Source organism: Neolamprologus multifasciatus, chromosome 5, assembly GCF_963576455.1.
Source record: "Neolamprologus multifasciatus chromosome 5, fNeoMul1.2, whole genome shotgun sequence".
NCBI lineage: Eukaryota > Metazoa > Chordata > Actinopteri > Cichliformes > Cichlidae > Neolamprologus > Neolamprologus multifasciatus.
In genome coordinates, this window is record NC_140443.1 from 19113377 (window position 1) to 19140942 (window position 27566).

At 39.7% G+C, this 27566-nt stretch overlaps 1 protein-coding gene across 6 annotated transcripts in view; it reads left to right on the forward strand.

Annotated features, from left to right (window-relative positions):
* The window catches only part of bsnb (bassoon (presynaptic cytomatrix protein) b), an 80252-nt gene that overhangs the window by 17112 nt on the left and 35574 nt on the right, over positions 1-27566 (forward strand). For all 6 annotated transcript variants that reach the window (XM_085158959.1, XM_085158958.1, XM_085158962.1 and 3 more), the window contains exon 3: positions 9940-10728. In XM_085158959.1, the coding sequence (XP_085015085.1) occupies positions 9940-10728 (789 nt within the window). The remainder of the gene's footprint in view (positions 1-9939; positions 10729-27566) is intronic.

The window sequence follows — 27566 nt, forward strand, 5'->3', positions numbered from 1 at the left end:
TTAGTGGGCATTCATGGTTCTCAAAGTATATTTTTAGCTGGTTATTCTGCAGTGCCTGCCTAATTTGGCAGTTCTGCTTCACAAGCTCACTTGGGGTGTTTTTTGTTTAATTCTGTGCTTATTTGTGTCCTTTTGATAAAACAGTAATGTTATATGTGTGTCTGTGTTAACTCTGTTCCACTGGCTTATTTAGGGCCTTTGTTTATAATCACAGTACACATACACACACATTTACATGCAAATATAGAGAAAACTGCAAAGCAAAGTTAGCCTACACATTAAATACAATCTAGATTTTGTCAAATATCGATATAAATAATTAGGCGCTACCTGAATCAGCAGTGTGTTTGCTGACACGCCTCATTCCTCGGTCAACAAAGGAATTCATCACTCACTCAAGCTGCAAGCTGCAGTTGGCCTTTCGAAACGGCCTCATTTTGAGTGGGTATTGTATTAGTTATATAAATGTAAATACAGTGATATGGTCATATCAGTGAAGGATAAGTCCATTATACCCCAGAGGAGGCAGAGGACGGTTCCTAATCCCCTCAAATTAATTCAGATATTTAGCGTTAGACTTTTCTAATCCCCCTCTAACTCTGGATGATGTGGCACAAGAGATTCAGTGACATTCAGATCTGGCAAAGTGTAACACAATGAGAATGTTTCATGAATCTCTATTAAAGTTTCATTTTAGTGAAAGACAGCATTGCTTCTGTCTGACATGGGTGAGCTGTGAAGAATTTAATGTAGGAAATCAAGATGTAATTTGGTTAGATTTAGAGTATGAGATAAATCATGTATGAAAATACCATTTCAGAATCAGAATCAGAATTGTGTTTATTGGCCAAGTATATGTGCAGACACATACAGGGAATTTGGTTCCGGTAGTTGGTGGCTCTCAAGCACAGCAATGTAAATCACACACACACACGTGTCTATATACACACATTACACATACATACACATACATACACAACGCTGTGTAAACCAACTATAAATAACTAATCTAAACTTATATACATAAAATACAGAAATGAAATGAGGTGAAATGAATACTACAGAATGTACATAAGGTGCAGTTGCAGTCTGGCAGTGGGAGCAGTGTGACAGGTCAACTTAAGAAGGGGAATTTAGGGGAATCTCTTCAAGATTTGCTTAATTTTAGTAAATGTGATCTTTTTTCTCTCGATCCTTCTAAATTATTCTTTCCATGAAGCTGTTGATCTTTGTGTGTCTTGCTCTCTTTTGATGAGAGATTAATTTTCTTCCGTTTGAAGATGCTAAATAACATCAGAGCAAAAAAAAAAAACAAAAAAAAAAAAACATGTTCTGAAATGAATTTATTTCTGAGTCTACCTACTAGTCAACAAATGTTTTTCCAGGTTTTTCAACAAAAACATTGAGTGCATGTCTTTTGGTGACACCCTAACCTACATGATACAATACATACACTTACACAATATTCAAATAACCATTTAGCCAGTATGATATGCACAGTCGACTATTTAGGTTTTTGGACAATGACACAAATTTTGTAGTTTTTTCTCCGCATACAACCAAAGTGTTTCTTAAATCAAATATTCAATATTTGAATATAATTCTATAGCCTTAATTCTAGGTTTTTAACAAAAGTATTGTATTGACTGTTCGGTGTGTGGTTGTTTTCAAGTTTTGAACTTGCACTTTTTAGATGCTCACTGGAGCTCTCTAAACAGAGATGTTGATGCAAGTGAAGGAGGCTGACAATCTCAAAAACCTGTCAGAGAGATTTGGTAGTTCGGGAGTGTCCATCTACTTATCCAATTTGGGGTTGTGGGTGGGAGCTGGAGCCTATCCTACCTACCATAGGCTACCAAAGGACATACCCTAGACAGGTTACCAGGCGTGTCACAGGGCTAACACACAGAGACAGACAACCGTTCACACTCACATTTGGACCTATAGGCTATTTTCAATTGAATAAAATTTTAGTTATATAACGCCAAATCACAACAACAATTGCTTCAAGACACTTAATCTTGTAAAATAAAGGCACCCTTTGAGCAAGCACTTTGGCGACACTGCAAAGGAAAAACTCAATTTTACCAGGAAGAAACCTCCAGCAGGACTAGGCTCAGGGAGGGGCGGCCATCTCCTCAATTATTTGATGTGAGGAGATGAAGACAAGATTAAGACACACTATGGAAGAGAGCCAGAGATTAATAATAACTAATGATTAAATGCAGAGTGATGTATAAACGTGAGTGAAACAGAAACCCTCAGTGCATCATGGGAAGTATGTGGCGAGAACCCACACAAACATGATGGGGAGAACATGCAGACACACAGAAGGTCCCCTGCCAGATAGTGGATTCAAACCCAGGACCTTCTTGGAGTGTACAATACATTTTTACAAAGACTGAATGCACTGGGCAACTTGGCAACACCAAAACACCTGAAAGGCCACTCTATATATTGACAGCCACTAAACTAAAGTGGATGATTGCAGAATTCTGCCTCTGGTTAAGAAAAACAACTTCACAGCATCTAACTAAGTCAAGGACACTCTTGAAGAAGTTGGGGTATTATTGCCAAAGTTTACAGTCAAGAGGCACCCTCATGAGTGCAAATACAGAGGGTTTTACAACAAATGGCCGAATCAGTGGTTACAACCAGCTATTTGATAACAAGAAGGCCAAATTAGACTTTAAACACATAAAAGAGCCTGCTTTGTTTGGGGAAAAAATTATTTGCACAGGTCAACTTGTACCAGAATGATGGGAAAAGAAAATGATGCAATGTTATGATGTGGGGATGGCTGCCAGTGGAACCAGGGCACTAGTATCTATTGATGATATAACTGCTGATAGAAGAACTCTGAAGCGTACAGAGCTATACTCTCTGCTCAGATTAAACCAAATGCTCTGCAAAACTGATTGGGCGGCGCTTTACAGTGCAAATGGATAGTGACCCAAAGCATACCGCAAAAGAAACCCAAGCGTTTCTTAAGAAAAAGAAATGGGATATTCAAGTCAGTCACCTGATCTCAACCCAATTAAGGCCTAGCAGAGTGTCTCTAGGGACGAAACAGCATTTGGTTGCTATGTTTGTTTGTCCAGTTACTTTTGAGCGTCTGAAAATGTTAAAACCCTTGAATTAAAACTTTACGTCTGCACTTCAGTCACATTTGTATTGTCTGATTTTAAATCCACTGTGGCAGTGTGCACAGGCTAAATTACAAAACAATGTGTCATTGTCCAAAAACGTGTGATCCTAACTGCACATACACGACAAACATACACCATTATATAGAGAACACGGGTCAGAAGGTTTGATAATGTAAGTCTTTCCAAACAGTTATATTTGGACATCTCGATGTTGCCCTGATGATTTTAAATAGATAATTTTAACAAAAATAAACAGTTTAACATACAGTGTTTCAAGTAATTGTCTTATCTTTGCAAACCTATTTACTGCAAATCATTTCATAAGAAAGTGAGACAAAAAGCTCCTTAGTGAACACGTATGTTCAAATAACTAAATAATTATTCTGTGAAACTTATGTCAGGGTTTGGGTGGCTGTTTTTCCACACTGTGCTTTTGGATGTAATCATAGACTGGTTTTAAGTGGACAAACAGTGGGAACTAGGTCAGGAATCCAGCTGAGACACTTCATGCAGCATTTTGCATATACCAAAATATTTTGCAACGAGAACTGCCAGACACTAAATCTGGGACACTGTTTTAATTATTACACCATAACCTACTGCAGTTAAAGTCCATCTTACAGTAGTCTTTTCTGTATGGAAAAATTGCACAGGAATCTTTAGTCAGTTTTCCTAATAGCGTCCTTGTTAGAACTGGACACGCAGAAAGATCACTTTCAGCAATTTGGTATAATTCTTTGACTCTGTGTTGCAAACAATGACTTCTTTTAGGCCTTCTACCGATTATTTAATCTGTCATCAAACAGGATTGTACTTTGCGTTGTTATTGCACATTTGTTGCATGGCCTATCAGACCACAGAAACTTTTCCCTCGCAGCAAATCTTGCTAATTTTCTGGCTGTGTGTGAAACATCCAGACAGAAACATTTGAAATCGAAATGCTCTTGGCTTTTCAGTAATACTCTCAAGTGACAATAATGACACATGATGTACTGTAGACTCAAACGGTACTGCAGAGTGGTGTCTAGCTCTCTCTGTGGCAAAATCTCAAAGGAACTGACTATTAAAAGTTTTATAAAGGTAGCAACAAATCTTTTGCAAGGGAACGGTATTGCATTGCAGTGCACAAGCGTTCATCATATCATGCCGATTTCCTCTACTGTAGATCACGATTTAATGTTATGCACTCTGCACTACTTTCCCGCATACTTATTAATACCATGACTCCCTGCCATTCCTAACACTGCACCAGTATACCTGGTGAGAGAAGTTGAATAGTATGCATGAAAAGAAATTTAACAGCGATTCCCCAACAATGACTCAGGAGTTTCATTAGCTTTGTTTCCCTGCTTGGTAACATTCAGGAGTAAAACAGATGTGTTTTATTGAGACTGTTCTCGTGTAGTTGTTTGTAGAGCTGCTTGTGTTTGAGTTTAGCAGAGGCTGGGAGACAAATTGACAGAGAGAAAGAGAGAAAGGGGGAGCGAGGCATAGGGAGGAATTTCAATGTCTTTGGCCCAATTTGCAAGGAATTGATAAACCACTGCATTCCAAGTGTCCCGATCCCCAAACTGCAGTGCTCAGCTGCTGTACATACCGCATGGTGATACTGCATTGTGATCTCTAAGACAAAGCTGCTTTCTTCATCTGCATCTTTGTCAGCTGAAGTTTGGATGTGTTTCAGCACGTTCGTTATCCAGCTTTCCCGGGGAATGATGGACGGCATGATGTCTCACACCTGTCAACGAACGCACGAAGAAGAAAAACAGGGAAACTTTGTGCACCTGTGTGATGTATGCAGTGTTACATCTTCTAACGTCTGTATATGTGTCAGACTCCAAGACAGCAGAAGACAGAAGCAAGCACTCGTAAATGAGAGGTAGACACTCTCAGCATAGTTCTTTGTTACGCGACTATTTTGGTACAAACATTTACCTGGCAGTGTGGCAGTTAGCTTTCTGAAATTTACCCTCATTTGAAACTAGCTGGGTATGAATTTCTGGCCCTGAAGAGAGTCGTCATAAACACACAGATGATGATGGAGCTGGAAGAAGAAAATTAGATGGAGTGATGGGATGTGAGAGATGCAGATAACAAGGAGAAATGAAGATGAGTGCAGAAGAAAAAGATGGAGGACTGCAAAAGAGAACTGATAGAGAGGCAGGGGAGGAGACAGAGTGTTCTTGTGTGTGTGTGTGTGGTTTTTTTTGCTGATACAGATCAGATTTCATAAAGATCCACATGATTGCCTCATAACAACGGGGACGCAGAAAGGAATGAGATGGAGAGATGAGGCGGACGCAAGCAGAGACATGAAGAAATTGATAAATAGCTGCATGCCCTTCGTGCAGCTGCTTTCTTTGTTTTTCCAGAGTGTTTTTTCCCCCTTGGTGAGCTTTATATGATTATCCTAACAGTGTGTCTGAAAAAACAATGTCAATGACAATAATTGTCATAGAAATAGGAGTTTCTACACGAGTCTCTGATTAGATAGTGTCCAGTGTTAGATGGCGCTGTGTTGGCTTTTTTCACTGTCCCCAGGATTCACCTCTGCACCCGGCTTCTCAGTTTCCCTGATTGACAGTGAAAACCACGGCCTGATCGCTCCTTATACCAGGAACTGGCAGTGAGCCAGGCAGTAGGCTAAGGTGCTGCTGAGCTTGTGACTTACTCTGTCTACACGGACTTACTGAATGACTGACTGATCGAATGACTGACTTAAGAGATAAAGAAATACTGTGAAGCAGGTGAAGAGGTTGCTAAACATTTAAAAGCAGTCAACAGTCAAATTTTGAGCTATTGTGATAGATTCATTAAAGATTTTGTTGCAATAAGAATAAGAAAATATATAATTAAAAACTGCATTACCTTGTTATTAAGAAATGACTGTTAAGCAGAGTGAAATGTAGTCTATTACTGCCCCATCTGGTTGAAAATTTCAAGCCCATGCCTCTTACAAGAACAGATAGGTGTGGTCAGAAAGCAGCAGCAGCAGGGATTCGAAGAAGAGTTAAAGTTCTTCCCGATGACTAAAGCAGTGCTGTAAAATCATGTTAACAATCTCACAGTCGTGCTTGTCATAATATGTGTGGTAGTTTTCCGATGAGTGTTTCATCTGTGAACTGATGAATAGATTTTTAATTTCCTTCACTTTTAACACAGCCTGAAATCTTCTCTTTGCATAATCAGAATTTGATCCAGAAAGGCAGATAAAAAACTAGACTGTAGAAGAGTTGGATCAGAATAGGATTTTATGGCATTTATGCCGTATGCACTCACTGCATAGAGCCTGCAGGAAACCAGCCAGCTCAGCCGGAGGAAGTGTCTAACACACATGATCTCCCCGATTGGTTGTTTTTTTTCTCCACCCAGAGGAAGCAGCTGCCTGTTAGCAAGTGCTACAGCTACAGAAAATGCTGTCTAGCTCAGCACTACTGTACACTACTGTACTGCCCAGATCAGGATAGTTACTGTAGGTGCCGTATTGCACCTGTAATCATACCTAATGGTGAGTTCAATGTGTGCTGACTATGACAAACTCAATTCTACATAATCTAAACTAGAATTCTGACCACTGGAGGCAGGAAAAAAGTGCCTGCGTTGAGAGATGTGAGTCATATCACTACCCATATCTCATTTTTGCAGCAGTTCAAATAGTGAATAACTATAACTGAATAATGAAGTGCAATGAAATGAGTGCAGTCCGATCAGGCTTCAGCAAAACTCGATGTTATGAGTGGGTTTAAGTTAGAGAGCTTCTTCTTCAACCAGAAATCCCAGCATAATAGTGAGTCACTGCTTTACAATATGAGGGGCAATACTACAGTTAAGGTCCAGTGACTCATAGTTAAACTGTGAAGTGACTAAATTATGTATTTCTTCCTCCTGTTTATCTAGTACTATGATACAATTTTGTTTAATCTTGATTTAATACATGCAGGCAGATACCAGACGGCTTTAGAAATGCATTAATAAATACAAGAGATGCATAAAATAGTATGAAATCTTTGCATTTACTGCATTTATCATATGCTGATATAAGCTTATGCACAGTTTTATTAAAAAGTAAACTTGTAGAGTCATTGTTGATAAATATTTTATCAGTATACCCCTTTCTAGTGTATGATATTTGATACATGAGTTTTTGAGACTTCATCATCATCATCATCATCATCATCATCATCAGTGGGATTTAAAAAAAAATGTTTTCTGGAAATTAATTCATGTTTCAAGCTTTAGAGGGTTAATGTGACAACTCTTGAATCCACACTGAAGTCTGCTCAGCTGTGATGTGTACTCTGCCACATGTAGTGCTGAGTGTATTGTAAATTATGGAATAATGGAGCAGGAACATCTCTGCTGACAGACTGTTAGTTAAAAGCATTTTTAGACTGCCCTTTTTTTAGTATTACACTTTTTTAGAAATTCTTAGAGTGCAAATAATTCTCAGGTGAAGTTGAACTAAAATCTTTATGAAATCCAGATTCACAAGCTGAAAGGCAATTTTGACCCTAAGCTCTAAGGAAGAAAAACCCCCAGTCCAGCCCTCCCAGCTTGTTCTTTGAGGCCCAGACCTCCAAGCGATAACCCAAACCTACAACCTTTTGCTGCCTTCATTTATAATTCATTAAGGTATTATGCAATGACCACGAATCCAAGACAGTTACAATAGTGTGGCAGCTGTCAGAGCACCAGGATGCCAATTACAGTCTATGGCCATGTGGCATCACTAGCGCCTCTTTCTGGCTTTCACCTTTTTGTGTGTGTGTATGAAGCAGTAAGTGAACAAAAAATGAAAACAAGAGGCAAAGAGATCAGCAGGAGAAACACAAAGAGATTGGAGGAATGATTTTAATGAGGAGCTCTCCACGTTATGTAATGCAAATATGAAATCATGAGAAAGCAAAAAGGAAAGAGACTCCCAGAAAAGACAGAGGAAGGGAAGATTATAAAATCAGGGGCAGCAGTGATTTACTGAGGATTTCCAGAGTTCATCTCATTTGTCAGATTTATTTCACACACATTTTGTTTATGGGTAAGTGATGGGTAGCAATAAATGCCTATGTGGAGGCATGGGGATACTCAAATCCTTCCTCAATGAGATATTTTACACCATTCACAATTATTTTGTGGTTTCCCATTCAGAGCAGGCTGGAGGCTACCCCAGCACGCACTGGATAAAGGACTGCGCCCAGTCTGTCACATAAACAGATCAACACACTCATTCACATTCACACCCATACAAGCATTCTTCAGTTTTTAGTTCATTTTACTTGGATATCTTTAGAGAGTGAAGAGAAATTGGACTAGTGGCGTTTATGTTTCACTAAATCACTGTGGATGACATGAAAACACAGTTACTCACACACAGTCCTTGCTTTTATAGTTTCTGGTGGTCATTTTATAAAAAAGCTAATGGTAATGTTCGTCACACTGCTAGTGTTTTATACTTCAGTGGGAAATCTATAATGTAACCTACTGCCTCTGTGCAAACCCCTCTGAACCATGCACCTTAACACAGGCTGTTGCTTGACGTGCGCCTCCCTAAAAATGTAAATACACGTCAGGTTGGCACACCTGGATTCATCCTGCTCACTTCCGACTACTTTTTCACAGCAGTTTTTAAATATATCAGTGAGAGAAAAACAACCATCATCTCAGTATAAGGAATAACATCAATATAAGGACACACATAAGTTGGCAAATTCCTGGAGAGAGTGCTGAAACTATCGGAATGGATGTGAGGGACTTTACAAAAAAGTGGAAAAAGTTGAATCAACCACGATAAAGAGTGGGGACACAGGTGGGAAAAAGTCCCAGCATTTTATTGGTTTCTGTCAGCCAGCAATATGTATGAAACATGAGCCACACACACAACAAAATCATACCAACGACATCGGCCACTTCTACAGGTTATATCGTAGAAAGATTTCCAGTGAAAGCCTAAATCAGACCTTAGCTGCACAAGATGCTACCAGCGATGCTGTTTCTATTGTTGACTTGACATTACGGTCATAAATGAATGCAGTGGATTTTCAGCTTTTCACTTGCTTACATGAAGACTTAGTTGTGTCTGCTTTTGCAGTCAAAAACAGCACATTCATGTGTTTGCCTTTGTGGGTGAAACAGAGTTAAGAAGCTTCCATGCTGAAAGCGAGTGGCAGAGCACTGATTGTTGCAGCAACAGGCAAAATAAAATGGCTGGTTCCAGTTTTAACTTTTCATAACTTTGGGGTGAGAAATTAAAGTGACTACCAATAGGAGCGAATGATACTGCTGATTGACACATGAGGGGGTGGTAAGTAGATTAGAGAATTACCAAAACAACTGAAAGCCAGAATGCCCACTAGCAGCAACCTGTCAACCACGGAGTGATGTGTGATGAGTGAATCACTTTTTATGTGGCTTTAAAGTTCGCAGAAGAGAATCTAGTGAGTAAATGGTAATATTGGTCTGTGAGGTAGCTGCTTATTCTTTCATTCTTTTTTCAGGGATGTCAGGCTTGCTACTAGGAGAGCATGTTGACATAGTGAAGTAGAGGAGGAATGGAGAAAGAGGCTTGATTGTCACCAGGACTTTTCAGGCTGCCTGCAAGACTTTTCCTTGCTATCAGTTTGTGGCACCATGGTAAAATCACTCAGTAGCCAGCAAGATAAAAATGCAACCTTCTTTCAGCAGTTGCAGGAAACTGATTATTCAATGAATTTCTATTTTTGTATCCAGTGTACCCCATTGTGAAAACAAGATACTGTAGCTCATTGCCATTGCCTTGTTTTTCTTTCTTTTTCAGGTCCAAGAGTGGTTATGTCTAAACTGTCAAATGCAGAGAGCACTGGGGATGGATATGACCACACCACGTTCCAAGAGTCAGCAACAGATTCACTCTCCTTCTCATGCAACCAATCCAGAACCTAAACCTAACGCTTCAGTTCAGCCCGCACCTCAGACACATACACCTCCTCAGACGCAGCCTCCATTGCAGGCCCATCCAGTGCCTGGCACTACCAAACAGACTGGTCCAGCTGGCGCAGGTCAGCAGCAAGTAAGGCTGCCTCCAGGGGCAGTCCCTCTCCCTGGGATGGCCAAGGCCCCATCCCAGCCTGATTTATCCCGTAGCTCACCCGCCCACCAACCCCAACACCCCCGCCAGGACCAGACACGCAGTGCAGGAAGCTCCCCTTCACGACAGCCCCCACCTCCAGAGCAAACCTTCGGGAAGTTGTTTGGCTTTGGTGCGTCTCTTCTCAACCAAGCAAGCACTCTGATATCAGAGACTACTCAACCCCAACAGCAGCCCCCTAAACCAGCCCCCAAACCAGGAGGACCTCCTGGTCCAGGACCTGGGGCAGGGAAACCCTCAGGACCTCAGTCTGCACAACAAGGGCCTCGACCCCCTTCTCAGCAGCAGCAACAGCATGCTCCCCCGGACTCCTCTAAGGCCAAAGCCTCTTGTCCCCTCTGTAAAACAAATCTCAATATAGGCAACACAGCAGAACAACCCAACTACAACACCTGCACACAGTGCCGCTCCCAAGTGTGCAACATGTGTGGATTCAATCCCACTCCACACATAGTCGAGGTAAGATTCTGATTTCCAACACAAAATGGCATGTTTTTGTAAAAAACGATGAATTGTTGCATACTCGCTACAATGGTTGTTATCAACTTGATGCTGCCAGGTCATCTTGGTGTGTTCTTGGTGTGAACAGCTTCATTTCACTGAGGATGACTGCTTGTACGAATCCAGCATGTGGCTCCGGGGATTGTCAAATAGACAGCAATTAACTGCATTTATTCTATCCTTGAGAATCACCGTGACTCTGATTCTCTTGTTCCTTGGTATTTTTTTTAAAGAATGACCCACTCTTTCTCACTCTCATTCTTTAACACAGAGCTATGAAGGCATTATTACAAATGATAACTAAATGATAAATTGCTAACTTGATAACATTTCTTCATTGATATTTGGAGCCTTCACAGCTTGCACAAACAATATTTTACATAAGCCTGTGAGCTTCTTCTTTTTCTCCTGCCTTTCTCTATTTCACAGTCAGGACCTGCTTCGTTCAGCTCCGTCAGGGCCTTTCATGTGGTTAGCAGAGTGAAGTCCAAGCTGTGACTCACCTCATCAGTGACTACCCTGGAGAAACGCAGAAATAAATGACCTATCTACAGGAAACAGAGGCTTATTAAATTCAATTTAATGGATAATCTTAGTATTGGTTAGTCATATCTCAGGGTCACCTGAGGGTATATGTCTTCTTTAAGTGCCCCCTTGTCCTGTGTCATGCTGGGAGTCTGGTTGGTAAGAACAGGACCTGACAATAGCATTCAGAGCCAGGCAATAACAGAGTTTAATTATGCAAATCAAGTCCAATTGAATGATAGCAGTAATAACAGGCTTGCTGCAGAGCGCTAGCGTTTTATGGGCGAGTCTTGTCTTCACAGGCATCGGGTTGTCACAGGCAGTAGCACAGCCCATTCATAGATTGCTATGGAAACAGAGAGATAATTTGTTTGTCAGCCATCCCTTACATGCTTGGATGCTGAGATGCTCAGAGTCTGCAAAAACTTTCAGACTGCCGTTGCTCTTCTTTTAGGAGGAACTCAGTTAATAGGTGTGTTGTGTTTCTGCTCTGCAGGCTTAAGCCTGCATCTCAATCCAGCATTCTTTCCAAATCTGTGAACAGGTTTTGTTGTCATTCCTTGTGAGCTGGCAGGTGGGTCGCTCCAGAGTGGGTGAGAACCATTTGGACACGGTGTGAGGCTTTGTACTTTGAATCTTGGTTCCTCAGCTTGATTTCCACAGCTTGTTTGGCACAGATATCCTCCTTCTCTTCCTCTCTTAATCTCTCCAAACTTTAGTGTTTCTTTGCGCCGGCAATGTTGTAACCATTCTTTCTTCTTTTCAAGGATGTGGTAACAAAGCTGTTGGGGTTAGGGATGCCGTACTGTTGTAATTGTAAAACTTTTGATACGATGCATCAAATACCACTTTTGCACAACACGAAGTTTGAGCCATGTTGATATAGAACGTAGGTCATGGAGGAGAATTGTCAGCATTATGGAGATGTTTAAACTAAGCAGTGGTAACAAAACTAAAGAAGGTTGCCTTCCCTATGTGCATGAGTCCAACAGACTCCCAGCCTTTACCACATTGGAGAAGCTGTCATATGCTAGATTTATTGTCTGTTTGACATGCTGGTGGTTGGATAGATCTGGATATCCTCTTCCCACACAGTTTTTCAATGTCATGACAGTGTTGCTCATTAGCTATAATAATTTTGAGCAAGTTAGTCAATGATGTGATGCACTTTTTATGCATACAGTGACACTATGATTTTATCCATGTGCTGATTTGTGTTTGAGTTTAAAGAAAACAGCTTTATCAGGTTTTAGCTAAACAAGAAATACTAAATGATGAATAGTTTATTGTGTATAGTGTTTGCTGTTATTTATGTTATACTAGTTTTTCATTAGGCACAGGTGTTTGTGCTTAAGACTGCTTGTTATTGCAAATAACTAATCAGCTAATCACATGGCAGCAGCTCAATATACTTAGGCTTGTAGATATTGTCAAGATGACCTGCAGAGCATTAAAATGGGAAAGGAAGCTGATTTAAATGACTTTTAAGGTGGCATTGTGGTTGTTGCCTGACAGGCTGGTCTGAATGTTTCAGAAACTGCTGAACTGCTGGAATGTTCCTAAACAACAAACTCAAGGGTTTATAGAGATTGACCTGAAACCAGTAACTTAAATAATCACTTGTTACAATAAAGGTATGCAGAAGAGCACACAACACAAATTTTGAAGCAGAAGAAGAAGACCACACTGGCTGTCACTCCTGTCAGCTAAGAACAGGAAATTGTAGTTACAGTTCACACAGCCTCACCAACACTGGACAATAGAAGATTGGAAAACGGTTGTCTGGTCTTATGTGCCTTGACTTCTGCTTTAACATTTGGCTAGTAGAGTGAGGAATTTGCACAAACCAGCGGTCCCCAACCCCCGGGCCACGGACCGGTACCGGTCTGTGAGTCAATTGGTACTGGGCCGCGAGAGTTGAGGCTCAGGTGTGGGTTCAGGGTTTTCATCCGTGACACCTTAAAGGCCGGTCCGTGAAAATATTGTTGGACATAAACCGGTCCGTGGCGCAAAAAAGGTTGAAGACCGCTGGCGTAAACAACATGAAAGCATGGCTCCATCTTGCTTTGTACTGTATCAGTGACTCAGGATGAATTTGCAGCAACTGTGATGGACATGGACCAAAGTCTCTAAGCAATGTTTCCATTATCTTGTTGAATCCATGCCACACAGAATTTAGGCAAGTCTGATTGTAAAACATTGTTCAGCCTGGTATTAGCATGGTGTAACAAAATAGCCTGTTGGTGTATGTTAAAAAAAACATCATTACCAGATTTATATTTCTTTTCTGCTTTTGTTTTTTTTATATTGTTATTTAATTGCATCATATTTTTTAGAGGAGCAGTTTGGTTTTTACTGATACAATTATCTGAAGATGTCTGTTTTTCCTGCTACAGTTGTACAGAGAACTTAGAACAAACAGTTCCTACAGTGTTGACAGCTCAGAAGATAATTACATTAACTGAAAGCGGGACACATGTAGAGAAAACTAGTGTCTAGAAATTGGCAAACAGAGGAAACGCAGAGAGAAAATTTACCCAAATTCATTGGACCTATAAAACTCTTGAATTATTTGTTTCAGCCGCTTGCCTACGTCATGCCAAACCATCTCCGGTAACAGATTGTTACATTTATCAAATGCATATTCTCCCACAAGGAGAAAAAAAAAATTCTAGCCTGTGGAAATCAGAAAACGCTTGAAGCATTCAGGAAGAAAAAAATATTTTCCGTCACATTATTAGTGACACAATGCATAATTCATCCAGAGCGAATTAGGCTGAGCTGCATTATATAAAAAATAGCGAGCCCCTTTTTAATCTGCGATGAGACGATGATTGCCAGTGTCTACGCGAGAACGTGTTGAAGAATGGAGGAGGAGGAGAGGAAGGAAAGAGGTGAAAGATTGAGGAGGAGGAGGAAAGTGAGAATCAGTGATAATTAGTGAGAAGAAGCCAACTGTTTGTTACATTGCAGAATATTTCACATCAATTAGTGCTGAAAGTCATGTGTGGCTCTGAGTAAATAAGATGTCCTTCTTTTGGGAGGTTTCCTCCCCCTTTATTGCTTCTGAAGGAGATTAAAACAAACCCCCGTGTCATTGTCATCTCCCCAGAGTTTGGCTGTAAATAGAACATAGAATATTTTCACTGGAGTGTCTGCTGCTCAATCTGTTTCACAGTACACTGGATTTCAGTCCTTACTCCTGAATAACTCTGTGCTTCTGTCTCTCCTCCTGGTATCACAGTCTGCTAGTGAGGCAGACACGGCAGAGTGGATGTCATACTTTAGATCTTTCATGACTCGAAATACAGGTAGAGGCGTGACTGACATAAGAAATTACCTCTGACTTCCCAGCATTCTCACTTTAACATTACTATTTTTAAAAAAACATGATTTCATTGTGTTTTTACCCCATATGCCTATTTTTTCCCCATCCCCACAGTTAGTTAGGTGTTCTCATTCGACCCTGTTTGCTTAAAATTGTTCCCATTGTTTATAATGTGAAAGAGGCCCAGAGTGGATATTTAGTCAAAAAGGAGCAAATTTCTCACAGAACTGCAGAAAAGTGTAGAGAAACAGAAAACATAGCTCATCAATAATTCAGTGAAGGAGAACATTATAAATAGTTCATGCAGTGTGCAGCAGTGAGAGAGCTGTGTTTGATTCCACATGTCACATAGGGTCAGTGTGTGTTGATGCATGTGTGCATGTGTGCATGTCTGCGTATTTGTGTCTGAGAGACAAGAATGCATAAATGCAGGTGTCCTGAAACTAGTTATTGTTTCTGGATACGTATTTGGACATTTAGACACAAATATTTAGGCCTCTATGAAAGAGTCGTTCCTTCTTTTATGGGAATGTGGCTTTTCGGATGCTGGTTAATGCTCTAATTTTCTAGAGTATCGAGGTAGATCAGACAGACTTGTGTTTAATCTAAGCACATCCTGGTGATGTGTCACCAAAGTAAAGTTCAGCTGTGGTCTATTTTGGATCTGGTTTCAGTTCACGGTGGTTAGCGTAATAAAAAGCTGAAATAAAGTCAGAATTTAATAATCAACTTTTTGACATTAACATATGATATTTACCAGGTATAGTATACACTGTTACAGTCTCATTCTTTAATATGCACAGCTGTAGCAAGGCAGTAAAGAGGAAAAGGCAGTCTGTTAACTGCAAAACCTGTATTGTAAATTGGCGCCTTTTATGCGCCTTCCACAGAGGCTCCAATGAACTATGCTGCTCACACATGAAGTGAGTTTTAGCTGTTAAAACAGTGCTGTCAGACATATGAACTGTGGGCCACATCCAGTCCACCAGAGGAGTGGATCTGGCCCACCAGCAGCCCAAGCAGTGTAAATTGTAATCATTAGAAATGGTTTTAATGCACATGTAATGACAGTAGATTGATGTCTCAAGAATGTAGTTTGGAAGTATTTTATTTTTATTTGTGCACTGTTGTGGTTCACTAAAGATCCAGTTAGGCTGTACATGAGTCATGAGCTGAAATTGGTGAGACACCTGCATTTTACATATGTTTAATAAAAAAGACTTGATTCGACTTGTGTTGCGAGCTATGCATGAATGAAATTCATATGAGTTATACAAATCATTGGTCTTCTTTTCTGGCTTTTCACCACAGGAGCCCGGTGTCCTTGAGTACACATCCTGCATACAGTGAACATATGTAGAACATGTAGTATTTGCAAATGTGTCACCGGACTGCAGGAACACAGTTGCTGCTTTCACACAGAGTAGCTGAACACACCATTCTTATTCTCAAACATGTTGGAAGTGTTTTCTGAAGGTTGGCACCAGCCTGTGTCTCCCTTAGGAGTCTCATCCAAAGCCAGATGGCTGGTGGCATCAGGCATCCAAGCCTGCCATGCTGAGCCTGGCTGCTTCCAAAGTGATGATGGTACGCCATCACAGATTCAGACACCCACCCGGTCTCGATCAGCTGCTCACTGCCTTTTAATATTCTCATATTCCTTTATACTGCAAGTGCTGCGTGCTTAGAATAACCCAGTGCAGATAGGTTCTGGAGGAAGAATTACAATTTTCAGGTCCACATGAATCTTGCACATGTCATTCACGCCTGCACGTTTCTAGTAGGAGTGAATATGACTTAATCACAGCCACTGAAACACGATAATGGGGATTACAGCTACATGCAGCGAGGTCTGAATTTACAGTTTTAATGTCTCAATTTGTGAGCTGGTTGTTGAAAATTACAACATAAAAATATTTGTTTTATGTGTAATGTGGAGTCAGTAAGGACAACCAACAACAGCATTATTATTTTGTAGTTACTGTACACACAAAGGCTAATCTTTTACATTTCATATACTGAATTATGTTACTTAACTACTTTAAAATGCTAGTAGAATCTGGTACTTTCTAGCTCCACAAAGACAGACACATGTGCTTTTATGGATGCTCACACACGGAGCAAACAGAAATTGCACCTTATTCGTCTGTTCTCCTCAGCTTAAAATGGCCCTTATGCTAAAAGTACATATATATTATGAAACACCTCAATGCTTGCTTGTACCTTATGATACCCTTGGATATTTCATCCCTTTCTCATATGTGACTATATGCAGATTAGGGTAGATTTGCCATATTCGTACAGTAAAATTGTCCTGCTGACACGTCATTCTTCATTGTGATGCTCTGGTTGTTTTGTTCTCTTGTCTTATTTTCCACTTTGTGATGGATCTTTGCACGCACACTCCTACTCTTTGCGTTTCAATGATCTCCTTGTTCCTTTTGCATTCCTCTTCCTCGTGTCTACACGAAGGAGTTGGGAACTGCTTGCTGTTGACACATTGATTGAACTGGCAATTGCTTCTGGTTGAATACCTTGCAGTTGACATTGCAACATGGGTACTCAGCGCTCTTGATTTAGTCTGTGTTGTATTTATTTAGCCACAACAGAAGGACTAGCATTTTAAAACCTCCGCACATAATAAGAGAGTACTTAAAGGAGCTGATACGGAGGAAAAAAAAGAAACACAGAGATGAGTGTGTTTCTGTGTGCATGTTAAGGGGTTGAGTGGGGATTTGGGGTTGGGGTAGGTCGTAGAGGGAGCTAGTTGGGAATAGTACTAATCCATTTTGAGGGAGTTTGGTGGTCCCTTTGAGTAAAGAGCTTAACCCCAACACACCATTGTAAAGATCCACCCACACAAATAAGTGCCATCTGAGAATTGTAAGCCTTGTTGGGTGATTAAACTGAGACAATGCCATTTCTTACTTTGTTTGATAACCATGTTAGTATTGAAGAGGCTGTAAGAGGGAAATACCCTGTTCTTAATCACATAAACCCTGCGTTTCTAATAAATGGGTGCACTCTTAGCTTGGATTATGATCAGTACAGTATACACTACAGTATGATAAAATTCAGTGTGTATGACTGTGCTGTGGATGACTTGAAGATGATGTGGTGTACAGCCATGACTGTTTCCTGTTGAGATTATGTGGCACCCAGCACAGATGGCTTGCTGGTTTGAAGGCTTAAATGCCACTCACTCTCATCCCTGGGAACTATGTGTTTGGAACCAGGCTCTGTGCTCAGACAGAGTTGCGTACTCTTTCCCTGAACTTCTGTATGCAGCAGATCTATGGAGACAACCAGAGGCAAAGCTCCCAGAGCAGCCTTTAGAATTCAAGTCTTTTTGAGATTTTTGACATTTTATGGCAACATTGTTTTGCCCGATTGTAAAGAAAAGAACAACAAAAAGTAGAAAAAGATAAGAGGAAAATGTCTAGCACGAAGCCGACACTGGGACTGCTTTGGTTTCCGCATTATTCTGCTGCATTTCTGCGCATTGCAAACGTAAATTTGTCTCTAGATTTCTTTGAGATCAGCTTTAACCTGTAACTTGCTCTACCTGCACCGGCTGTAGTATCAGTGCTTTTCATGAATAAGTACATGAGGAGCACATGGACCATACTGAACTTGAATTACCCCTTCAGACCTTCTGGTTCTATCTTCAAATGCCCTTTCTCTCCTATCTTGTAAGCAACTGTGCTTTGAAGCCTACAAGGGGCCTCGGCGCTGGCTTAATCACCTCTTCAAAACTCATCATCTTCAAGGCCTGATGGCTATGCTAACTAGCTTTAGCTATGCTCCAGGGATGTCTGGCAGTGCTGGGTCTATCATTGCTGTCAGAGCCACAGAGGTGGGCCAGTGCAGTCCTCCCATCTCTGCTACTGGGCTCTCCCGTCTTAACACATCACTTCACACGCCTCATTGGTGCTCCTGCTCTCTCTTCCCCTCAGCACCTCAGTCATGCGATTGCTCCCTAATGCTAGCATTAGGAAAGGAGGGGTTAGCTGAATGCGCTCTATGCTTAGAGGCTGCAAATACTAAAAGCCTGGCAACACAAATGTGAGATTATAGGACAGGAATGTGTGGTTGTATGTCAGGGGAACACAAAAACCGAGCCAGGAAGAGGGAGAGCTATAATGAAAGGGAGCGGGAGATTGAGAGACAAAATGAAAGAGATAAAGCTCACTGATCGCTCAGATATTACATTTAACCCCTTGCTAATCTTCTCAGTGCTGCAGCTGTCGGGCAGCTCTGGAAATGACCAGATCAGTTAGTGATGGTCTGGGCTGCTGCCCTGAACAGCATCCCAACAACAAGTATAGCAAAAGCAGCCTGAGGATCTTTAGGCTCTTCTAAACAAATGGTGTTCTCACTGTCTCCATTAATGAAGACATCGGGACTCTGCTGCCGAGGAAGATGGAAGCTGTGTTTTTATGATATATATTTTTTTGATATAGTATTTTCTGTTTTGATCGTTGGAGAGTTGATCCCTGTTGAGAGGATGCCACAGAGATGTGCAAAAGACTTGAGCCACCACTCGTGTCTCTATATTTTACCAGGGGATATGGGAAATAGATGCAGAGAAATGTGCAAACATACATGTAAATGCAGTATAAAAAGGGAAAAACAGAGGGCAATATCAGCAAACTTTCTTGTCATTTCTTTAAGAAGTCATCAGGAACAGTTTTTCTGGTCTCCTGAAGTGCATTCAAAGCACTTTGGATGTTGGCTGCCAATCCCACACTGTTTCAATAACATTAAGGTCTGCGCTCTAGGGAGGTTAATTCATGACTGATAGTGTTCCACTGTGTGTTTCTAACCGCTTGTGCTTTTATTGCATTGGCAGCGTGTTTTCGCTCATCCTCATGCTGAAAAGTGAAGCCACTGCCAGTCAGATGCTTTCGAGATTGTATTTCATGGTGGATCAAAGTTTGACAGATCCCCAAAACCACTGGCTGAAATGCAGACCCAAACCATCACAGAGCCTCCACCGTGTTTTACAGATGGCTGTAGACACTCAGTGTTGTACCTCTCTCTTGAGCTCCTCTGTGCATATTGATGATGATTTAAACCAAAAATTTAAAATTTGGATTGATCACGGCATCAGATCTGTTGCTACTGATTTTCAGTCCAGTTGTTTTCTAAGTTGGCACACCTCAGCCTTTTCTCTGTTTCCCTGCATTAACCCTTTAAAATCAAGTATATTATATTTGATGCAAGTTTTTGTGATCTTTTGAGACTCCTACATCATTAATGTGATTTTTCTTTTTCCCTCTGAAAAAAACAAAATAAATTGCACTGTACATTTTTACAGAATACATTTTTAAGAAATGCCTGATGTAGCAAATATGATACAAATTTAAACTTGCAAAGTTATATATCTTTTTACTTTTCACCAGAAGGTTCACTAAACACTCAATCTTCATGGTTTGGACTTTAAAGCGTTATGAATGGCTTCTTGACAGCCACCCTTCCACTGGTACCTGATGAGGCTTCAGGGAAAGCAATGAATTTAATATATTATGTTTCATATGGACACATCAGCCTCTTGAATTGCTTAAATGTATAATCATGAGAAAGAAGTTTGCAACTTTTTCTTACATAAACTTTCTTCCCAGGACATTTTGTCACGTGTCAAGTTTAGTATTTTCTTATCTAATCCAACCTGTGTGAGCCCAGGCTATCTACAGCTAAGGTAAAGCACACATTGTGTCTCATTGTGGATCTTTTCATTAATTGAAATTGTCTAATCCTGTCTAAATTATGCCAGATGCTATCTATAAAGCATGTAGATACATTTCATTTCATACTGCCTTGCAGACTCAGTCGGATGCATATGAGATGGCTCATCAACCTGCACGTGAGCCTACTGTAGAATTAGCAGACATATTTCTGCTGGACGTGTTCCATTAAAGTTGTCATCGTACTATGTTCTAGTGATAGATTACAGCTTGAGTGACTTGTTATGAAGTCTTATGTGAGGTACATAAATTTTATTTGCTTGACTGCTAGCTGTGGCTTTCTCCAGCAGAAGTAACAGAAACTCATCTAAAATAAAACAGGACTTAGCAGACAGCCTGATTAACTTGTCCTGGGGACAGACATATGTGACAAGATGAGACGCATGACTAGCGTCGGCTGCCAACCACAGTGTAAAATAGGTTTGCTTGACAGCAGCTTGATTAACATTACTGGAAAACAGAAATAGTGTTAGAGGTGTGACTTTTGTTTTTGTTACCATCTTTATTCTTTATTTGCCTTTGAGGTCTTTTGCAAAATGTGCATCTGACTCTTTAATCTTCATGGCATAACCCATCTTCTGTATGATGCTACCGCAGATAGACTGTACGCTTATCGACTAGTACATGCATCTCACTTAATCTCATTTTGCCACACTGCAATTCTGTGTCTTTATTATCTTGCTGACATTAAGTCTGTTTGCTGATTAAATCCTGCAAAGGTTCAGAGCAGCGAGTAAGTCAAGAAATATAGCTGCGCAATCACAGAAGAGGGTAGTGAAGGAAGGTGAAAATAAGACACATCAAAGACTTTATTGTACTGACTGCGTTAGACAGTTTGGCCACAGAGAGTAGTGCATTCACTAAACTAAGTTGAGCTGTATGGCATCGCTGTGGGTGCTTTTAAAGCAAGATTGCAGAGGGATAAACACTGCAATTCATCTTGAATATTCTCAGGGCAAATTAACAGAGCTGGGCTAAAAGGCTTAACTGTGAAAGGAAAGAAAAAAGAAAGAAAATGAAACAGTCAGATGCCTTTCTTGCCTTCAGAACAGCCTCAGTCATCCTTTGAATGCTGTCTTACAATTCCTCAAGTGTAAGAAGGAGGATATTAGATTGTTCTTGTCCTCTAGGGATGAAAGAGGTGGACTGAAAGAATCTGTCACGATGATTGAGTTATATTTAGCAGGGGTGGAGGCGACAGATTAGCATTATTACTGTACTGGCTTTTTATAGAAATATGTCCTTCCCCCTACCTTATATTACAATGCGTTCAGTTCATACTGTAAGCATGTGGGCATTTTGTTCTTTGGGGTCTGTGCTACAGGAGATTAAATTGAAAATGAAATAATGGGTACGTTTGGCTTTAATTTGAGAATCCTGGACAGCGGCAAGAGTGTGACAGAAACATTTATTAAACACTTGGCTGTTAAATAAAAAAATGATCAGAACCAAGAGTTGGATATGTTTCTTTTCTAAAGGTGGATAAGTGGAATAAGACAGGAAGAGCTACCACTTTGTGATTGGAGGCATGTAGGAGATGTACGCGTACATGTGACTTGGTCAGGAACTAAAAGAAGACTTTATAATTATAAGCTTGGAGGATTCACCAGGAAATGCACCAGAAAATGTCTGGCAAAGTATCAAAAACAACAAAAACAACAAAAGACCAAGCTGCAGTTCACAAAAAATGCCAAACTGTGAAAGGAAGTGCTACAGACTAAAAGAAAAACAATAAAATAAAGAACAAATCAAACCTCTGTGCTATGGTGGAAAATGAGAGTGGGGAGGAAAAAGAACAAGTCGTGAACCAGTGAATCCTTCAGTGAGCTGCAGACTGAGTGAGGACTGAAGAAGGTGCAAAACATCTGTTAATGTCTTTGTGTCAGTCAGTAGGGCCAGTTATTACTGCAAAAGACTTTCCATGAAGCATTAAATATGAATAAAAACACTAAAAACAGTACCATGTCTGTACATGTTTATATAAACCTGAAGATGAATCCGTCCAACAACATTCTGTACGAGTTTTAAGTGGTGCAAGCTATTTTGGCTGAGCCAGCTGAGTATGAGAGTTTGCAGTGATTCAGGAAAGACACGAGGGAATTTACTCCTTTTTGTAGGTCATCTTGTGAAATGAACGCTCCTATTTATTAAACAAGCCAAAGAAAGCAAGACCTGACAAGCTGAAAATGAGGCACACAAGTTCTTAACAGAAGACTTAACACAAAGTGGACAACTGATTTATCTTAAAAAGGAGCAAATAAAAAAGTGTTGTCCTCATGAAGATATAACAAATATTGACTAATCTCAGACAAGCTGGTAAGAAACTAAAGAGTATGAGGGGTGTTATTGTTGCAGAATTATTTGCAAATTTGTGTGGAGAGCTCTGTAACTGTCTGTGCATAAAATAATTTGCAGTCTTTAGAATACCAGATATATATTGAAATGATTGAATTGTATATTTGTATGTTAATCTGTAAATAATTGATGCATAAATGTGTACATACAGTCAAGTCCATAATTGGTTGGACAAACACACCACCACCACAAAGACACCCCTTTAATTCGAGGGGTTTTATAGAAGTCTTGAATTAACTATTTAGGAATCACAGACATTTTTGTATTCAGTCCCCAATTATCTGAGGCTCAAAATTAATTGGACAGACTAAAATAATTTGAAATTATAAGTATTTGTTTTAATACTTGGTGAAAATCATTTGCATTGAATGAAGGCCTGTGTACAAATGCCATGCTTTTTCCCTTTCTAATAAAAGATGTTAAAAATATTTTGTTTAACCATGTTTTTGTTTGTTGTTGATACTTTCGTTAATTAAATCTATTCTGTATCTTAACTTATTTTTTAACTTTTATGGCACTTATTTATGTTTCTTATTTATTTATTTAGTGCACAGCACTTTGTGACAACTTTAATAAACATTAATAAACATAAACATACTAAATATTACTTACTTGATATGTTGAGAGACCTTTACTTCAGGTCATCACTTGTTACTACTTGTTACTAGTAACTCTCAGTGGGTTGAGGTTAGCTGGCTTGTTTTTGACACTGAAGAATATCTCATTGCTTTCTTTTGAGGAACTCTTGGGCTGCTTTTGCAGTGTGCTGTGGGTCATTTTCTGTTTGCACTGTTTAGTCCCGTCCGATAAGTTTGCAGCATCCGGCTGAGTCTGAGCAGAGAGCAGAATTCATCCTGATACGTCTATCAGCAGTCACATCTTCATTTAGCCAGTCATACATGCCCATGCTATAACATTGCCTCTGAAACTGAAACTGAACTGAAACTGAAAACATGCCATAACATTGCCTCCACCATGTTTAACAAACTATGCAATATATCATACTGTTTTCTCCCCATCATCCAGGTACAAATTAATCTTGATTTCTTCTGTCCAAAGAACTGTTTTTAGAATCACTGTAACCAGCGGGTTGCATCTTGTTATAAAGCCTCTGTATTTCCATTTATGAAGTTGTATTATGATTATAGACTTTGACAATAACACGCCCATAGTGTTTTTGACTTCATTAGATCTAGTGAAGTTATTTTTCTTAACCATGAAAATGATTCTGTCATCATACTATGAACAAGGCTCGGCTGGCTGTGAAATGAAATTAATTCTGAGCCTCTGATAAGAGGAGACATAATGCAAAACAATGGCTAGAATTGTTGAAGAGTGCAAACAAACAATACTAAATTTTATAAACTCCTTAAATTAAAGCTGTACTTTAATTAAATACAATTTTTTAAAATATAAGAAGCAAAACTATACATACATCTTTGTCTGACACATTATGGACCTAAATGTATTACCACCACTTTGCTGGGTTGAGCTACTACTTAACCCAGCAGAGTCTCGCTTAAAATCACTGGGTGGGATCCCTATTGCGTGGTGGTTGTTGGTGGGGGAAGTATTCACTTAACAGTTAAATGTATGATTTATTCCAGTGCAAAAGCCCTGTGGAATATATTTCCACAGGGAATATATTTCCGTAAAATTAGATATTTACGATCTAATAATTGTAAATAATATTTACAATTATTAGATCGATTATATTGGAATTGTGCTCCAGCTGTGTTGGAAGATTGCTCTAAATCGTTATCAAAACAACTGACAGCTATCTGTCAATAGACTAAACAATAAATCTGATTTATGTTGATTGTTTTTGTATTAATCTGTACATATTTTATAAGGTCTTTATATGTTTTATATGAAAAAAGTGCGAAGAACCTAGTAACTAGTGCCATTAGATAAATGTACTGTAGTAGTAAAAAATGTCTTGGAGAAGTGTAACGCCTAAGTGCATTCCACTGCTGGTGGTACTATGTAGGCTATAGCTAATGAGACAGGCAGGCAGGCAGAGCAGCACAGAGCTTGACAGCATGAGTCTGAGCTTAGGGCAACCAAAATCCTGTAGTCGCAGAAAACTGTCTCCACAAGCACTTACAGATTTGCCACAACAAAAGACGATATAAGATCACATTTAAAAGGACGCCAATTGAGAGGAGCAAAATCCTTTGACTTTTCAAGCCTTTTTTCTGAATGCTTAAAGTGATGCTTGAAGAAGTATCTCTTAAACTATAAACTCGTACACCTAATATGTTTACTAACTGTTCTAATTTGGATGCAAATTCTTTGCTTGGCACTCAACTTGTAATTTTATACCACAGTTTAACAGGAGTGTTGTACATTCAAACACAGCACTCCAGAAGAAGCTGGTGAGCTCAGAACAATATTCCATGTGATGTGCCTGCAGTTATGGCCTGACCCACAATGCCTAGGTTTTTTCCTAGCACTGCAAGGTTACCTTATGTATTTGTTTTTAATTGAAAAGCATTAAGCTGTTTAGAGGAAAAGAAAATGCATGTTTTTTTTTAAAACTACACATCAATACTTTATTTTTCACAAAATTTCATTGCCCTGAAACACAGAACGAGCCAAAACCTCACAGTGTCTTTCACTGATATTCTTGTTAGTGCTCAATAACAATAATGCTCAATAACTGATTTCTTTTGCATGAGATGCATAGTTCAATTTGATTCAGTTCAATTCAATTTATATAGAACCCCTTCACAAAAGCAGTCGTCTCATTATAAGGTAGAGACTACAATAATATAGCGCAATTATAATACTTTTCACATTTGAAGTTAGCATTTGTGGTTATTATGTAGGGTTTTGCAGAAAGAGCCAGTAGTTTTAAACGTAGTGTCAAAGCAGTTATGTTTACAGACATGTTACTGAGTATAAGTTTTCATATAATTCACTCTCAATAATGACTAAGACTGAGTACACTAAGGTTTTGAGTAAGAGGCAGATCTGTCTGTCATCAGCAGTGGAATGGAACAAGACTTTATGCTGCAGAATAATGTGGCCCATAAGGAGTACATAGATCCCCTGTTCAAATGACTGCTGCGAGGCAGACATCACCTAACACAACACAGAATTTTCAAACGTTAATGTAATACTAAAGAAAAGCTTATTCCCACCCACAAAATCCTGGCGAAAGGGTAGTGGTAAAATTCCCCTGCTCACATTTGTGTCTGAAAACATACATTTTGGACACTTCTGTATTTCGAGCTCCCTGCTGAGGCAAGATTGCCTCACCAATCAAATGTGCATGTATGTGTGCTGGGCAAGAAAAAACATATGTTGTTCCTGCTGACATGAATAGAGAAAGACAGAATATGTAAATAAAAAGCAGGAAACATGACCTGACCTGGTGCTGCGCAGCTCCCAGAGGGACAGCAGAGACACACATTATTGATTGCAGATGACGCACTATTGTCCTGCAGCAACACACTCTGCTGGAGAGGCCATGAGTCCCCCTCTCATAGAAAGTTATTTCCCATATAAAGTGCCACTGTTTTGGAATATATTTATCCTGCACTCTTAGCACCTTGGTAATGTGCTTGTTTGTACGCTGGTCATGTTATGCAGTCATGAAGTTATTAAGCCATTATGGTCTGCTTAAATTCCCAATCTATGCAAAAAATAGATATATTGGCTGTATTTACTTTAATTACATTAAGTATGACTCTGCCAGACTAACCATTTTATGAGTGCTGATTTTTAGTCAGTTATCCTATCAGTGTCCACGTTAAAACATTTACTGACAGTAATGGTTGTTGCATGACGCTAACGTGAAATCTTGCACATTTATGGTTCACAGGGGACAAATTAGTCATTTTGACTCATCTGTTTATCCAGTGCTTTTGTGGATAAAAGCATGTCTGCAACTCAAATCATATCCCAATCAGTCTGCCTGGGATGACATGCAGGAAATTGTCTGGAGCAGACTCAAGCCTAGGCCCCTGCAGTAGCCTGTTTTCATATGGGCGCCTGCTCTACCAGGTGAACTGTGCATCATCTTAGCTGGTTTTAATGTCAAAGTGAGGTTGCTAGGTAGTGAATTTAATCTTTCTGGGATTTGTTTAGCTGAGTGGGACATTGCAATAACAGCGGATCTGACAGTCATTTTGTAAAAAAGCTTATAAATTGTATAAAATAAATAAATTATAACTATCTATTTGTAAATGTTTAATTACATTTCATGTCTACAAATAGAAAACTGCTGGCAAGGCTCTTGCAGTACTTCAAGTATGGACAGTCCTGCTACATCATCTGTCTTACATTGAATATAAGTCTCTTCTTGTATTTTTCTAACTTGAACAGCATTCAGCATTCACACTTTCAGTATAACCTTTGCCTTTATTCTAAATCTAAAATCAGCTCAGTGACTAGACACCACATGTTTGGCCTTGTAATACTGAAACAACAGCATTCATTCAGAGCAACATAATGTGAAGACCTGCAAAACCCCTTGTCATGACCATTTAACCATTCCTCTGTGTCGGATGGTATATGACTGACAGTGACTGTACTTGAGTCCTGCTTGCTCAGTAGATGATCCTTCATTTCCTCTCTAATCCACAAGCTTCACCACGTGTCCCCATTGAAGGAGTCCCAGGGGATTGACCTATATACCTGCTGACTCTTACTGACATGTCACAGTCGTGGCACTGCCTGGCACACTGCTGGGACATGTGCTCAGTCATGCTTTCCATTGCACACTTAGTATCTTGACCTGCTGTTCATTCAGACTCTTCACATTAGAAATATAATCTAATAGTGCTTTTATAGATTGCCCCGCTAATCTTTGACTCTCATCAATATTTTGCTTG